This window comes from Dioscorea cayenensis, chromosome 11 (genome assembly GCF_009730915.1).
Source record: "Dioscorea cayenensis subsp. rotundata cultivar TDr96_F1 chromosome 11, TDr96_F1_v2_PseudoChromosome.rev07_lg8_w22 25.fasta, whole genome shotgun sequence".
In the NCBI taxonomy this organism is placed as follows: domain Eukaryota; kingdom Viridiplantae; phylum Streptophyta; class Magnoliopsida; order Dioscoreales; family Dioscoreaceae; genus Dioscorea; species Dioscorea cayenensis.
In genome coordinates, this window is record NC_052481.1 from 2,408,923 (window position 1) to 2,423,717 (window position 14,795).

Sequence of the window (14,795 nt, forward strand, 5' to 3'; positions counted from 1 at the left end):
GTTGTTGTTGATATTTGACAGAGCAAAAAGAAGAGGATTTCTTTAAGTTGTGAGTAAGTGGTATTTTGGGAATAATGTATGAATTGTAAATTATATATGTACTTGAAAAAAAAAATCCAAAATATTAACTTTATTTTACCATAATCCATATTAACTCATCAACCAAAAACAATTACAAAAATAAAATAAAAACCGAAAGTTAAAATCCAAAAAAGTAAAATTGCAAAGCTTGTCAAAAAAAAGTCTATAGTCGAGCAGTATTTATTCTATTACAAAAGATGTTGATATGGAGATTTAATCGTTATCTAAATCACATTTCGCTGAACACGTTGGTGATACCGAGTTTTTAGTTATATATAAGTTTGTAGTAAGAAATAAAAATAAATTTCAGTTTAGTTCATATGTATGCCCCCTAACTATACAGCGGTTGTTACATATGAAAAAATAAAAATAAAAATAAATTGCAGACTGGGAGCCATTTTTTTCATGAATGGAACTTTTTTTTTAAATAAAAAAGAAAACAGAGAGATTGGGATTTGGTGGCAACGGACATTCTTATCCATGTATGTCAAGTTGTCATCAACTTACTGTTCCTCTTTAGTTGCTGCCAATTTCTAGATATGCATGTGTGCCTAATTAATTACTAACATGTTCCTCATGTTGAGCTTGTGATAGAATCTTCATCTTCATATTTATTTCATTATTTCTTTTTATTTTTGTTGTAATTATTCATTTAATGAATTATTTTATTATATATTCAAAACATTTAGAATTATGTTTGATATTATGATTACAAGCCATGGAAATTACAAGGGAAAATAAGAAAAGTATAACATACTGAATAATTGAATCCTTATTTTTCATTTAATTTTCCTTTCCTCTGACTTGTGTTTTTATTTCTTTTTATTTTTTATTTTATTTTTTCCTTCAATGCATGCTCACCATGAAAACAGTTTGTGGTGGACCACAAGCCAGAAAAAGGAGGAATTCTTCTTTGAGCTTCTTCTTCTTATTACCTATTATTCAATCCATTATATATATAAAATTAAAAAAAATATGGAAAGTCTATAATAAATAAATAAATACTTGGTATGATCTCTCACGCAAAGCAAAAAAATGAAAGCATAACAAAACCAATAACAAGACACCCACTAGTAAAAATAAAAATAAACAAATGACCAAAAAAAGAGAACTCAATCCGTTTAGTTATATAACAACAATTGTTCTTCATCATCACAACCAATAAAAATAAAAATTAAGAAAGAAGAAGAAGCAAGCTTCACAAACAAACACCAGCTGTGCATGCAAACTCCATTTCATCATCATCAAGCTCTAAAACATCCAACAAGATGAAGATGAACATGATGATGATGATGATGATGGTGATGATCATGATGATCATGATCTATAAGGCCTTTAACTCTAGTGAAGTCCTCAACATGGCAAGGAATAGTAATGGCTCCTTCATGTTTAAATCCATACTCCTCTTCTGCCACCTTTAACAACCCTAAAAACAAAGGATGGTTCAAGTACTCCACTGGCACAATGAAACGCTTTTGCTCTTCTCCTTCTCCTCCTACCCTTATTCCCATCCACCCTTTTGGTGGTACCCCTCCTCCTCCTTCTCCTTCTTCTTCTTCTTCTGTGCTTCTCTTCCCTAATAACCCTCCAAGCTGTCCCAAGTGAAGGTGGTGAAACTTTAATAGGTTATGGTGACCCATATATATATATATATATATTTGCTATATATATTTATATATATATATATATAGATATATAGCTAAAGAGAGAAAGGCCAAGGATCAGAGCTAGAGATGGCAAGATGGAAGAGGGTAAGAGAAGAGTCACAAAGAGAGGTTGGGATGTTGGACATGGCTTTTCACTAACTTTGCATAGAGTTTTGTTTCTTGGAGCCTTTGAAGATGCTTATATGTATATATATATATAGGAAGGAGAGTGCTTGTGTTATTTGTGTGAATGTGTTTTGTTAGATATATAGGTCATAGCTAGTGGGGTCTTGATGAGAATTAATTATAGGGTTGAAAAGAGAAGGAAGGTGTTTGTGGTTATGTTGATGAAGGCAGATGGGAAGGGTTTGAATGGAATTTTGGAGGCTTTGGATTGAAGCAAGAAGACCTTGGAAGGTTGGAATAGCGCGTGTTGTGTTCACAATGAGAACAGGAATATTTATATTATCATATATATATATATATATATCTATATATTTTTTAATGTTTTCATTGAGCGGAAATTATTGAAGAATATTCCTTTAAAAGTTGTTTTTTTTTTATTTGGACTTATTAACTTGGCCAAACGCTACATGGAATAATAAAAATTCATCAAGTGCATGCCTATAAGATTTGTACGAACCATATTTAGCAAATAAGTTCATTTTTGTCGTCCAAATATGAAAAAAAAAAGATACAACTCCTTCCATAGGATAATAGGAGATTTGTTGGATCACTTAAACAATATTTATTCCTGATAACAATGGATAAATAGTATTGATATAGTACTACTATAATATTATGATACGGGATTTGACCTTGCACTTGCCCATGCATTGCCCATGGGGCTAATCATTGTACTAAACGATGATAATAATAGGTAAGTTGTACTACTAACTTTTTTTTTTATGGGTTCTCTTGCCTTTTCTTTTCTACTTATTTTGTAGGTATTTGGCTTGGAGAATAATTATTTTTATAATAGGTTAGTGTGCCGATTCATTTAACTTGATAATTTTGCTCGTGAAAATTTGGTTAGATAAAAACACATACAAAGAGAAAGTGAATTAGAACGAAACCATTAAGTGAAATAAACATTTTAAAAACTGAGGATCTGAAACTAGAAATATATATATTAAAAAATAATTTTGTCAACTTTAATATGAACCAATTTTATTTTATTTTGATATAAGACAAATCACTATTTATATTATTCACTATGCATGAGAATGAATTTGACCTCCTAACCTCTTACATGGGACTCCGGCGGCTTATCATTTGTTGGCTTTTATCCACTGTGTTATTTAATTTTAAAAAAATAAATTCAAAATCATAGTAAGTATATATTATCATATAACCTTTTCAATATATATATATATATATATATTATCATATAACAAACTGTGTATTTAGGAAAAAAAAAGTAAAATATTGATATTTGAATATAAACATAAATTGTTTATTGTGTCAATAAATTTTTGATAAACAAGCGCATATAGCAATGTAAAATACTGGCGAAGAAAAAATTTAAAAAAAAAATAATGAATATGAGTAATTATCTTTTAATTAACATGGTATAAATAAATAAAAATAACATATTAAATAAGAAAAATGTTTTCAATACTACATCAAAATGGCATCATTTTCAAAAATAAATATACAAAGGCACCACAAGAGAAAATGACATTTTCTCTATAATGCACAAGTTGAAAAGATTGGGGACCATATCTTCATTAAATTCCAAAAATGACCCTATAGAAATATCCTCATTTGAATCATCATGTTCACAAAATAAAAGTTTCCATATATTATTGTAAAAAATAAATAATAAATTAATGTTATTTATAGGTCTTACAAAAAATTCAGTCTTTAAACTAGTTTAACACTAAACCATAGTGATTATTTAAGCATTAATAATTCTCTCCATTATTTCATTATTAATACTAATATATTATAACATATAATAATAATAATAATAATAATAATAATAATAATAATAATAAAGCATTTTCTTTTTTAAAAGAAATGACAACCTTGCACTCATTCAACGTACATTATTAAAAAGGAAGAATAATGAGTCTCCACGTGCCTTAGAAGACTAAAATTTCTTTTTTAATCAATCAAGTGTTCATATGAACTCTCCAAGTAATTAGGGTTTATCTCAATACTTTTCAAAGATTACTTATTCAATGTCTTACTCAATGGATTTTATATTTTCCCTTTCACAATCAAAGCTCTACTTGTTTAAATATTTATATAATTAACTGATGTTGATTACTTCTTAGTTTCTAAATATTTTCATTCTTTTATTTTTTTTTATAAATAGACGACAGACGCTTCTCATTTAAGAGATTGTAAGAAAGATATATAGGTATGGAGATGCATTGTCATACCCCGACCCGCGGGCCCTGGGATGTGATAACTACAGCGACAACCCAAGGAGGGATACCCCACCACTCAACCCTTGAGTCACCGCAAGACTGACAAAATACCTAAAACCAACAACCCTGAACAGAGTATATATGTAAAATAAAAAGTTCAAAGGTACGCAAGGAAAGCATTGACAACATTACCTGATAACAGAGTTAAGAAATGCACTGATCACAAGTTCAACAAAGTATCCAATAAATTAGACAAACATACAAATCATGCATCAAGATTTTTAAACACAATAATGGATCCATGCTCTAATACAACATATGCATGCTCAAGGATAATATACATGAACTTGGTACTGAATAAAAACAGACAGTGGATGTCTAGTCTAGCACACAACTTCACTACCACACTAGCTACTGCCTGCAAAAGCCTGGGAAGAGAAAAGAGGGGTGAATAACCTAAGTCACTCAGTAAGTGGGTTAGCACACAGCTTCACTACCACACATAAATACACAATATAACAAAAGATAGTGTCAAGAAAGCTTTTTAGCCCAACTAGGGTTTTACAACAATAAAACCACGAAATGTCAAACACAAGGTTTATACTTTAAAACAAGTTAAACATCAAACCAAGCTTTTATAATAATGCAAATAGATCATAACAGTTCCACGTGTGTGTATATATATATATATATATATATAACAAACTATATAATATGAGTCTCAAAATCTATAAAACACAATACTCACCGCCAAAACCACAAATTTCATATGACACTACAAAAGAAATGCAACATGGTCTAGAAACCTCTCTAAACCATCGTCGTGGCCACGGCTAGGTTCAGAGTCATCAAGAAACTCATGTTCTTAACGTTGACCCATCGGTCCACCGTGTCGTGGCACATGCTTCCCGATGAACATCTAGTCAGGGCTCTATTCTTCTACTTGAACTGGACCAAAAATAAGTCTGTCAGTCTTCCACACCACCTCAACAGACTGGCCGTTAAAACCGCCAACTGCAGTAGGATGTCACCAATCAAGTAATACAAACATGCATCTCACAACGAGAAGACTATAACCAGGGCAATAATTAATAATAAATAATCAAAATTACTGTCATTTTTCTATGGATATGATGAATGTGAAGCATAATCAAAGTTTTGTAAAGCCAAACAATTCACAACTTACAAAGCAAATAACATTCTAAAATTTTTTCTCTTGAACATCAACATTTTTCAAGTATGAAACATCAATAAATAAACTCATTTTAAATCAATTAAGACCTCGATCTAAGTATAGAAGCCAATAAAACTTAGCTCAAACAATAAAATATAACTATATGTATTCTCCTAGTAAAATTATGCATAAACAATCTCACTCACAACTTAGATGATTTCACTTCCTCAAATACTAATCCTCTGCTAGTTTCTTGCCTCGAGCCACAGCTTCACCTCTTTGCCAAAGCACAACAAAACATCAACAAGAATTAGCACAAAAAATAAATCAAATAAAGAAACCATAAGTTTCTCTAACAAACAACCCTAAATGGATCCTAGGGTTGGCTCAAAGCTAGGTGTAAAGGTTACCAATGAATTCCTAAGGGTTTGAGCTTCACTTTAATCTAAAGAAATCAAAGAAACAACTAAAGTTCACCGGTGCTACAATATTACTACAGTAAAACCGACCCTAACTAGGGATGGCAATGGATTGGGTCGGGTGTGGGTTTTACCATACCCGTACCTGTACCCGCTACCCCGCTAGTATACACGAACTCAAACCCGATGGGTTTTAAAAACCCCCAACCCACTCCCGCACCAGACGGGTAATTGGGTACCCGCGGGTATAACTACCCCGCCCCAATATTAAAAAAATAACTTAAAAGTAATTATAATTTTTTTATAAAATAAAATAAAATTATTATAAAATTACAAGATTAAACAAAGATGAAAAAAAAAACCCTAAATTGTTAAGTTGTAGAACATATTAGTATATATATATATGTATATATATTATATAAATATTTTAGTAATTTTAATTTCGGGTCGGGTACAGGTTCGGGTACGGGTCGGGTATTAGAATTCCCATACCCGCACCCACACCCGTTTCATACAAGTTGGGTTTTACCCGAACCCGACCCGAAACCCGGCCAAATCGGGTTTTACCCGTCAAGCTCGGGTCAGGTCGGGTCGGGTTTGGGTATTATTGCCATCCCTAACCTTAACACAAAGGTTTTGTCATGATTTACAATATCTAACCAAGAAATTTCTTTACAAACATGCACACAAATGAGTAACAATGACATTGGCTTCGATTTGAGCATATAACCAACGCAATCCATGGTGTATTTCTAGGTTTTTAAAGATTTCCAAAAACAAAGAAGAACGAGAGAAATACAGAAGAAAAACCTTGGATCGAAGCCTTACCGAATTCAGGAGTAAGAGAGGAAGAAGTTTGGTGTTTTGATTCGCCAATGATGGTTGCCGGAAAAATTCTCTAGGGTTTATGTGCTCGGCCGAAAGAAATAAAGAATGAGGAAGAAGGAAAGAAGAAGGAATTAATGAAGAATTCATGTTGCTACAGTAACCAGCTGCTATAGTGTTGGGCTAAAAAACTACAGTGCTGGACTAACTATAAATATAGTAAAAACTGGTTATAACATGTATCAATTAAAATGACTTATGGCTCTCTTACAAAAATCCCCTTCTATAACTATAGAGGGATTAAGATCCTTACCCGGGTTAGGAACAATATTAATGAATAGTAATGGACCCAATATTGCACGAACAGTACAGAAACAATATTGTCGGAGAAGGATTCGAACCCTTACCCTCCCCTTGCACTCTTGTTTTATACCATTGAACTATCTAATAGTTGACCATTTTTATAAATTTACCTATGTTTTTTTTAATTATCAAATATATCCTTTTTTTTTACAGGAAATACTGTAAAATTCCCTCCAAATTTCACTTATTCACAGATGGTAGTGTATTCCCAATAAGTCCTTCCTTCTTCAGAAAGTGTACTTTTCTGTATTTCTGGCATAAAGGTCACTGACATTGACAGAAATGTCTCTTAGCTTTTTAAGCGGAAACAGATAATATTAAGTGAAAAAGTCATATATTAAATAGAAAGGTCATATAAATGTCCTATATATTAAGTGAAAACTTATGTAGCTACACGAAAACACACAATGTTAAACAAAAACTATACATTTTAAGCGGAAAATATATGTTGTAAGATTGAATAAACTAACAGAGTAAATTGCATGAATTGAAAAATAAACTGTCACAAAAAGTATGGACTGTTTAGCAAATTTAAATATCAGAAGGTCTGTTTTGAATGTTTTGAAACTTTCAGAGACTTATAAGTCATTTTTCCAATTTTTTTAATTCATGGTAGTATGTTTATTCCTCCGCCAAAATTTATTAATATTTTCATCTTTTGAAAGAAATATTTATTGAAGTATCATAAGTTCATAACTGTATTACCTGAATGTTTTGTGTGAAACATCAGGAATTTTCTTGTGATATTGACTTTCACCAAACACAAAAAATAAAAATATATATTATTACTTCTTATAAAAGAAGAGTTAAGATTATAACAATTCACACTTTGTTTTCCACTTTTTGAAAAAGTGGATAAACCACGAGTGCATTAATAAGATAGAAAAGTACGAGACTCGAACCACTAGACGTGATGAGTGAGAAAAAAAGAACAACCAAGCCGGGGCCATCTACCCCCAAAAAGCCATGAACAAAACACTAAGACTAGCCGGTGCTAGGGTCGAGCGTCTCCTCAGAAGACCGGGTCTCCTCGAATGCCTTCACACGAGGGCCAAGGAACTCTAAGCTTCGTCTGACAGTGTTGAAATCCTCCTCCAACTTCAACTTTGGTCCATCTGTGAGAGAAGAGTACCAAGATACAAGCATACGGTCAATTTTCACAATGAGACATTGAGCATGCAAAATATTGGCATTGAAAATGCAATCATTCCTAGCTATCCAAAGATTCCAAATTATTGCTTTCGCCACTAAGTCCCCAAAGGCCCTCCTCTCCGAGTGCAAACCATATCTCCACCGACCCCAAAGATCCTGAATCGATAACGGTAACTGTGGAAGACGAAGGATTCTGATGAAGTAATCCCAGACAAGATTGGCATAGGAGCAGTGGATAAACAAGTGGTCGACCGTTTCAATCCCGCCGTTACACATGACGCACGTAGCAGTAGGTAATCTGTTACATCTCCTTCGAGCTAAGTTCTCCAACGAAAGGATTCTGTTTTGCCACACAAGCCAGTTAAATAGATTGATTTTTCTAGGACACCAATTTCTCCAGAAGAATCGTGAGATCGGGCATCTGAGTCCTCCATCAATTAAAAGATTATAGAAGGATTTGACCGAGAAAATCCCATTTCCAGTAAGTCTCCAACTCTTAATGTCTCTTGAGTGACTATCCGCTGTCTGAACACCAATAGAACACATTCTGACGAATTCATTGTCGATGAACGGCTGCTCCTCCAATAAGTGTCTAAGCTCATAGATAGTGCTATTAGTGTGGCGGCACTCACTGTACTCGACAGGCCAAAGATGCATAGGGGCGACACCGTTGATCCAGCAGTCTCTCCAAAAGAATGTCTCCTTGCCTGTAGAGATTTTGTGGGAGAGACAACTCCTTAAAGCCGGAAGACAGCTCAACACCCCTTTCCAAAAGAAGGAGATTCTTCCAGATTGATTAGGCCAAAGATTCGATCGAGATAACCCATAATTAAATTGAATCACCTCCGCACCATTCCAATTAGGGTCCGTCATGAACTTCCACCACCATTTCCCCAGCAGGGCCTTATTGAACCATTCCAGATTGTTTTCCACTTTATCTTGAGATTAAAATATATATATATATATATATATATATTTTGGGGTCATACCACATGCACATAAGTTCCAATTAAATTAATTAATGATGTTGAACTATTCAATGTTTGCAACCAAAAGCAAACTCATTCAAAGTCAAAAGAAAACAAACAAAGAACTAAAAACAAACACATTCAATCCATTAGACAAAAGAAGAAGAAAAAAGATTACAAATGTTATACATCATCATGTTGACACGTTGTAGTTAATCTCTTCGAAGTTTCAAACATGAACTCTATACATACATTATACATACATACAACTGAGAAAGAAATTAAGAATCAGATGAAAAGAATACAAAGTCTCAATTAATTCAATGACTTGTTATTGATTTGAATGAATTCATTTTCCATTCTTCCAGCTGAAAGATCTCCGGTGAGTTAACTGCGGCGCGAAACTAAGACCGAACATCTCTTTCAGTGCATGTTCCGGCTCTAAAAGACCGATAAGTTTCGCGACAATTGCCGCACTCTCTTTAACATGTTCAATGTTATTAGTTTCAGACCATAATTTTTTGGCTAACTGCAGTCTCCTCCTTTTTGATTCCAGCGAAATTCCCCATTTTGAGTACAATTCTTCTCTTTCCATAGTTGTCATTCTTTTCTGCATTTGCCGACTTAGCATCTCCCTTTCCCGACGAATATTTTTCAGGCTGTTCATCATCGAATTTCAATTATAAGTACACACTTAATTCCTTCTGATTTTTTTTTTTTAATTATCATGTATTGCATTTAATGAAACAGTAATTGATGTACCTTGATGCAAGTGTGATCTGCTGCTTATTGTCAGTTGATGTGTTGTTGTTGTAGTTGATTGTGTTCTTCAGAAATGAAAGCCTTCTTTGTTCAACTTCCAAGTAGATCGAATCTGCTGGATCGCCTTTAAATAGTAAGAAGAAGTAAGTCCTGTGAATCAATGAAACATGGCAAGCATGCCAAAGTTCTATTATCTCTTGTTGTTTCTTTTCAAATTCAATCGGCCATCGAGAAGGCGATTCACAAGGACTAATCACCGCTTGTAAGCAAACATCTCTCACCGTTTTCTTCATTCCAATGTCTTCGCTAATCGTTCTTTCTTTTTCCTACAACAAAAAATAGAGAATACGAATTAGATTAATGTTGCAATTCATATAAAGTAATGATCTAATAATGTACCTGACAATGAATTTGAGCCATTGCTTTGAGACTATCAACGAATCCGGAGATGCTTGTTAAATCTTCTTCAGAAACAGTCTTTGGAATTTCATTATATTTGCTCTTGGGTTCTTGAAAATTTTCAAGCTCAATATTGAATTCTAATGCACTCTGTCTTCTTTCTTTCACATATGGACTTGGTTCTATTTTGTCGATAAATGTTGGAGAATTTGAGCAGCTATTATTCATCAATTTTGCTCTGCAACTCATACTTCTACTTAGTACCATAGTTGTTGATTTCACTGGAGGTACTTCTTCTTCATTTGTTTTCAGATTCTTCAACTCTTCAAATGGTGATGATTCATTAACTTTTTCAATCAAATACTGACCTTGATCTCGAACTTGAACTTGAACTTCTTGTTGTTGCTCAATTTCAGTAAAATCAACACTTCTCAGAGGCACTAAGAATTCAGTTTCATCTGTTAACAAGAGATTGATTCTCTTGTTGTCTTCCATTTCAATGCACTGAACTTCCTTACAAAGCTCGTCAAAATCTCCGTATTCGTCTCGAGATTTCTTCTTTGTTTTTTGATGATCATCATGAACAAGTTCAGCATTGTACTTTGAAGATACTGAATGCACTTCTTCTTCTTCTTCTTGTGTTTTTGATTGCTCTAACTGAATCTCTTTGCAGTTTTGGCTCCCAAATGATGACTCAAAACTAATGACACTGAAATCTTGGCTTTGATGTCCCATACCTGAATTTTCAGAGATCGAAATCACATCATCGTATGTGTTTTGTGCATTTGATGTCGAGTGTTGGCTAACTTGATCCTACATTGGCACAGATTATAGTAAACATACAAAAGAAATGAAAAAAAAAATCTGTCATAATTTAAGCAGAATGAGTACCCAATCTCTTGTTGCTAGAAGCATTTCATCGAGTCGAGACTGAGCAAGATCTCGCTGCTCAATCAACTGTTTTATCTCCTTCTCCATCTAAAACCATACGAAAAATAAACATCACACTAGACTTTGAACAATAGAAACATTGCTTATTTATTAATTTTTTTAATTACCTTTGTGATCCTAGCATCTCTTTCTTTAATCGCTTCGGAATGATGTGAAGATTTGGGAGCTGAATTCGGAGAACGAAGCTCACTTTCTAATCTTGCAAGCTCTTTCTGCAAATGCCGAACCAATGCTTTATCAGACATAACTACATTGACTTGTGCACTTGTTGCAACCTCCTTTGCACAAGTAGCAAATAGTAATGTGTTTCGGGATTGCTCGATGTGGCTTCGCGCCGGACTCATAGTGCAAATGATGGCGGTTCGACCATTACCGCCTAATGATGATTGCAATATGCGTGTTAGCTTTGAATCTCGATATGGTATGTGCCCGTTTCGTCCCTTACTTCATTCACCCAATAAAACAGTAATTTTAGTATGCAATGCATTACATCAAATGCTAGATAGACCAAAAGTTCAGCTTAATCGAACAACCTTAGTTTCCGAATTACAGTTCCAAGTGTCAACAAGCTTCTGTTTATATGGCAACCTTCTTTAAGTCTAGTGCCAGCAGATAAAGCCTGAGATGCACGCTCACTTCCCGCAAGATCGACAAAATTCTGCAGAATTTAATCCAATTTTTTCTTTAAATCACATTATATTCGATCGATAAAAATGACTCGTAACTAATATTGATAATAATTACCACACTCGCTGCAAGACTACTGAAGTTCTCTCCGCCGAAAAATTGCCTTGCAGTACTTTCAATTGTCTGCAGAAATCCATCAACAAAATTATCATCTGTTTAATCTATGATTAAATTAATTTGTTCGATCGATTATGACATACGAGTCTGAGTATTTGATGAGATCTTGAGCTCATTTCATTCAATGATGTCTCTCCAATTTGTCTTTGAGCTGAAACAAAGTTTTAACAACTAAGAATGGCAACAAAATTCAACTTCATTTCAGTAATAATTAAACAACTCCTCCTCGCATTGCACCTTCACAAACCGAAAGCAATTCCTTGAGATGTTCCCGGTCTCGTAATGTTTCTTCAGTAAGTTTATCGACAATTGTTCCTCTCTAGAAACAAAAAAACTCACAATTTTAACCACAAATTGATCACTGAAAACATAAATCAAGTTAACTTTTAATTTATTTAATACCTCTGGATCATCGAGCAATCTCAATGGACTAGGATCACTGCTTAGCAAATCTCTTACAGCTTCATTATAAATCTCAATAGCCGAAAATTTCATGACGAATTCCCGTTCTTCATGCTACAATCAAAACAATCATATGAAACAAAGAAATGACAGTAAAATAACCAAATAAATTTCAGTAGCTAACCTTCTCAATGTAGTCATATATATCTGAAACACTGTACTCTGTTATTCCGGTCATTGTATATGTTTTTCCACTGCTTGTTTGCCCATATGCAAATATACTTGCTGAGAAAAAAAAAAACATTAGACATAAAAACAAGCATTTATAGAGATCGAAAAAAATGGTGAATCGATATAAAGGAGAGAAGAAGACACTCACAATTGATACCATTAATAACCGAAAGAACAACACCTTTTGCGGCATCTTCATACACTTGCCTAGTTGTGCATTCTTGTCCAAACACTCTATCTATTTAATCCAATAACAAGAAATGAATGACATGCAAATTAGATTGAAGAAATGAAGAAGAGACATACATACCAAAAGAATAGGTAGACGGTGGCAAAGTTCGATCGGAAATGCCATTTCGATGAATAATGGATGTGTTATTGATACATTCCCAATCGACAGGATCGTTTCGAGAGATTTCTATCGAGTTAAGAGGTCTAACTCTCACCGAAACCAGAATTCTCTCTTCGTCTCCAACTCCGGCCATCTTCTCCCATTTTGCAAGCTCATCTTCTCCAATGGCCCCCATTTTTTTCACACCTAACTAACTACATTCACAACATGGAATTAATCAATCAATGAATTTATCCTTCTTCAAACAAGAAAGAAAAACATCACATGGACTATGATTGGTCTTGTGATTAAACAAATCCAAGAACAACAAACAAAACAATAAGAATTCATATTCTTTGAATATTAAACTATCTAATCTACAGAACAAGAACATGCTCTCCTTCTTCTAATCTTCTTCTTCTTCTTCTTCTTAGCATTTTCTTCTCAAAGACATAAACAAATAGGAAAAATACAACTTTTGGGTTGGATTTTTCTTCATGGCATTATATTAAATAAAAAAAAAAAATCCAAAACAGAATGAATGCATTACCTTACTTGTTTTTGATACTTGAGCAGTGAGAATTCATTAGAAAAGAGAAGAGAAGAGAAGAGAAAAGAGAAATAATATCAACTCTTCTCCTTCTCCTTCTCCTCCTCTTTCTCCTCTGTGTCTATTGATATCTATAACTTTGAACATTTGAAGGTGGATCTAGTTCTCAAGATGATAACTAACACACCAGTTTTCCAATTTAATGCATCATGACAGAGAGGAGTGGAGGATATAAATAAAATTAGAAATAGAGAGAGGGAGGGAGAGAGGAGAAAAAATATTTTAAAAAAGAGGGAGTGAGAATATCAACTGCTTTTTTAAGGGGGTGACAAAGAAGGAAGGTTGTCATGGCGCGAAAACTGTCGGTTGTTGGTTGGAGCAAAATAAACTAGTTTTTCTTCTTCTTTTACATTTTTTTTTTTCTGAATGAATGAATGAATGGTATGGTTTGGATTTGAATTATATGATATATACATCAATTAATGAATGATTTAATGAATGAATGAAATTCCACCTCCTCATTTGAAAAAATGGGATGATGTGGAAAGGAAAGACATTTATTAGATTGTCAAAGTTTTGGACCACCATTGCATGTGATGTGTGTGACCATGCCATCTTCTTCAATGTGTATGTTTATTTTGTATTTTGTTTGTATATAACATTGTCATTATATATGTTTCATAAGTAATGCATTGGAGATTATGCTTTTAACTTTTTTTTAACTCTGTAAAATTGAAGTTGGAGGTCTCAATCTTTACAACAAATGATGCCACCATTTCTATATATAGTTCATAGCATTGAGACCAATTCTAGAACAGACTAAAGTGTTTTCTTCTTCAGTATTAGTGTCTTCTTTTAGTTTATTATCACTAGCTATCTCTTTCTTGCTTATTTTATTCAGCCTCTCTTTTATTTACGGTGTAATTTACCACCCTATTTTGTATTTAGTTTTAATTACTTGTGTTATATATATATATATATATATATATAGGCAACCTTTCTTGGTTTATTAAACAAAGTATTTTTATTAAATAATAATGATGATAATAAAATAACTTTTTGTTTGTAAAAATGATGGTTGTGTTTGTTAGTGTAGGAATAAGAATTTGATTTGCATTATCATATGAAGATGAGTGAGACATGAGTATATAACATATTATGGTTATTATTATTGTACGTAAAGGTATCTGAATTTGACTTGTAATATTTTATAGAACTTGCCATCATTTTAATTTATGAAGAAATTACTTGATTAAATTTAATTTATCTCATCAATCAATGCTTGTTATGAGCTTCCAATATTATATAGAAATTGATTTTTTATTTATAATTAATTTAAAATTTTAAATTATCATATTT

The 14,795-nt window shown here is 33.0% G+C and overlaps 2 protein-coding genes across 3 annotated transcripts; both read right to left on the bottom strand.

Annotated features, from left to right (window-relative positions):
* Positions 1-7,870: 7,870 nt before the first annotated feature.
* LOC120272251 lies at positions 7,871-8,911 on the bottom strand. Its single transcript, XM_039279015.1, has one exon. It carries the CDS (start codon positions 8,909-8,911, stop codon positions 7,871-7,873), a length of 1,041 nt encoding a protein of 346 aa, XP_039134949.1.
* A 258-nt stretch (positions 8,912-9,169) lies between these two features.
* Positions 9,170-13,564, bottom strand: LOC120272443 (kinesin-like protein KIN-7F). 2 transcript variants are annotated; one of them, XM_039279265.1, is made up of 14 exons: positions 13,437-13,564; positions 12,866-13,101; positions 12,704-12,793; positions 12,509-12,609; positions 12,325-12,438; positions 12,160-12,241; positions 12,006-12,073; positions 11,863-11,928; positions 11,652-11,776; positions 11,226-11,562; positions 11,059-11,145; positions 10,168-10,980; positions 9,769-10,094; positions 9,170-9,665 (listed from the first exon to the last, which is right to left on the bottom strand). In XM_039279265.1, the coding sequence occupies exons 2-14, from the start codon at positions 13,080-13,082 to the stop codon at positions 9,356-9,358; spliced, it is 2,736 nt and encodes a 911-aa protein (XP_039135199.1). In that variant the 5' UTR covers positions 13,083-13,101; positions 13,437-13,564; the 3' UTR covers positions 9,170-9,355. The 2 variants fall into 2 exon arrangements, with proteins under 2 accessions (XP_039135199.1, XP_039135200.1); XM_039279266.1 differs by having other exon boundaries at positions 13,442-13,557.
* Positions 13,565-14,795: the final 1,231 nt, after the last annotated feature.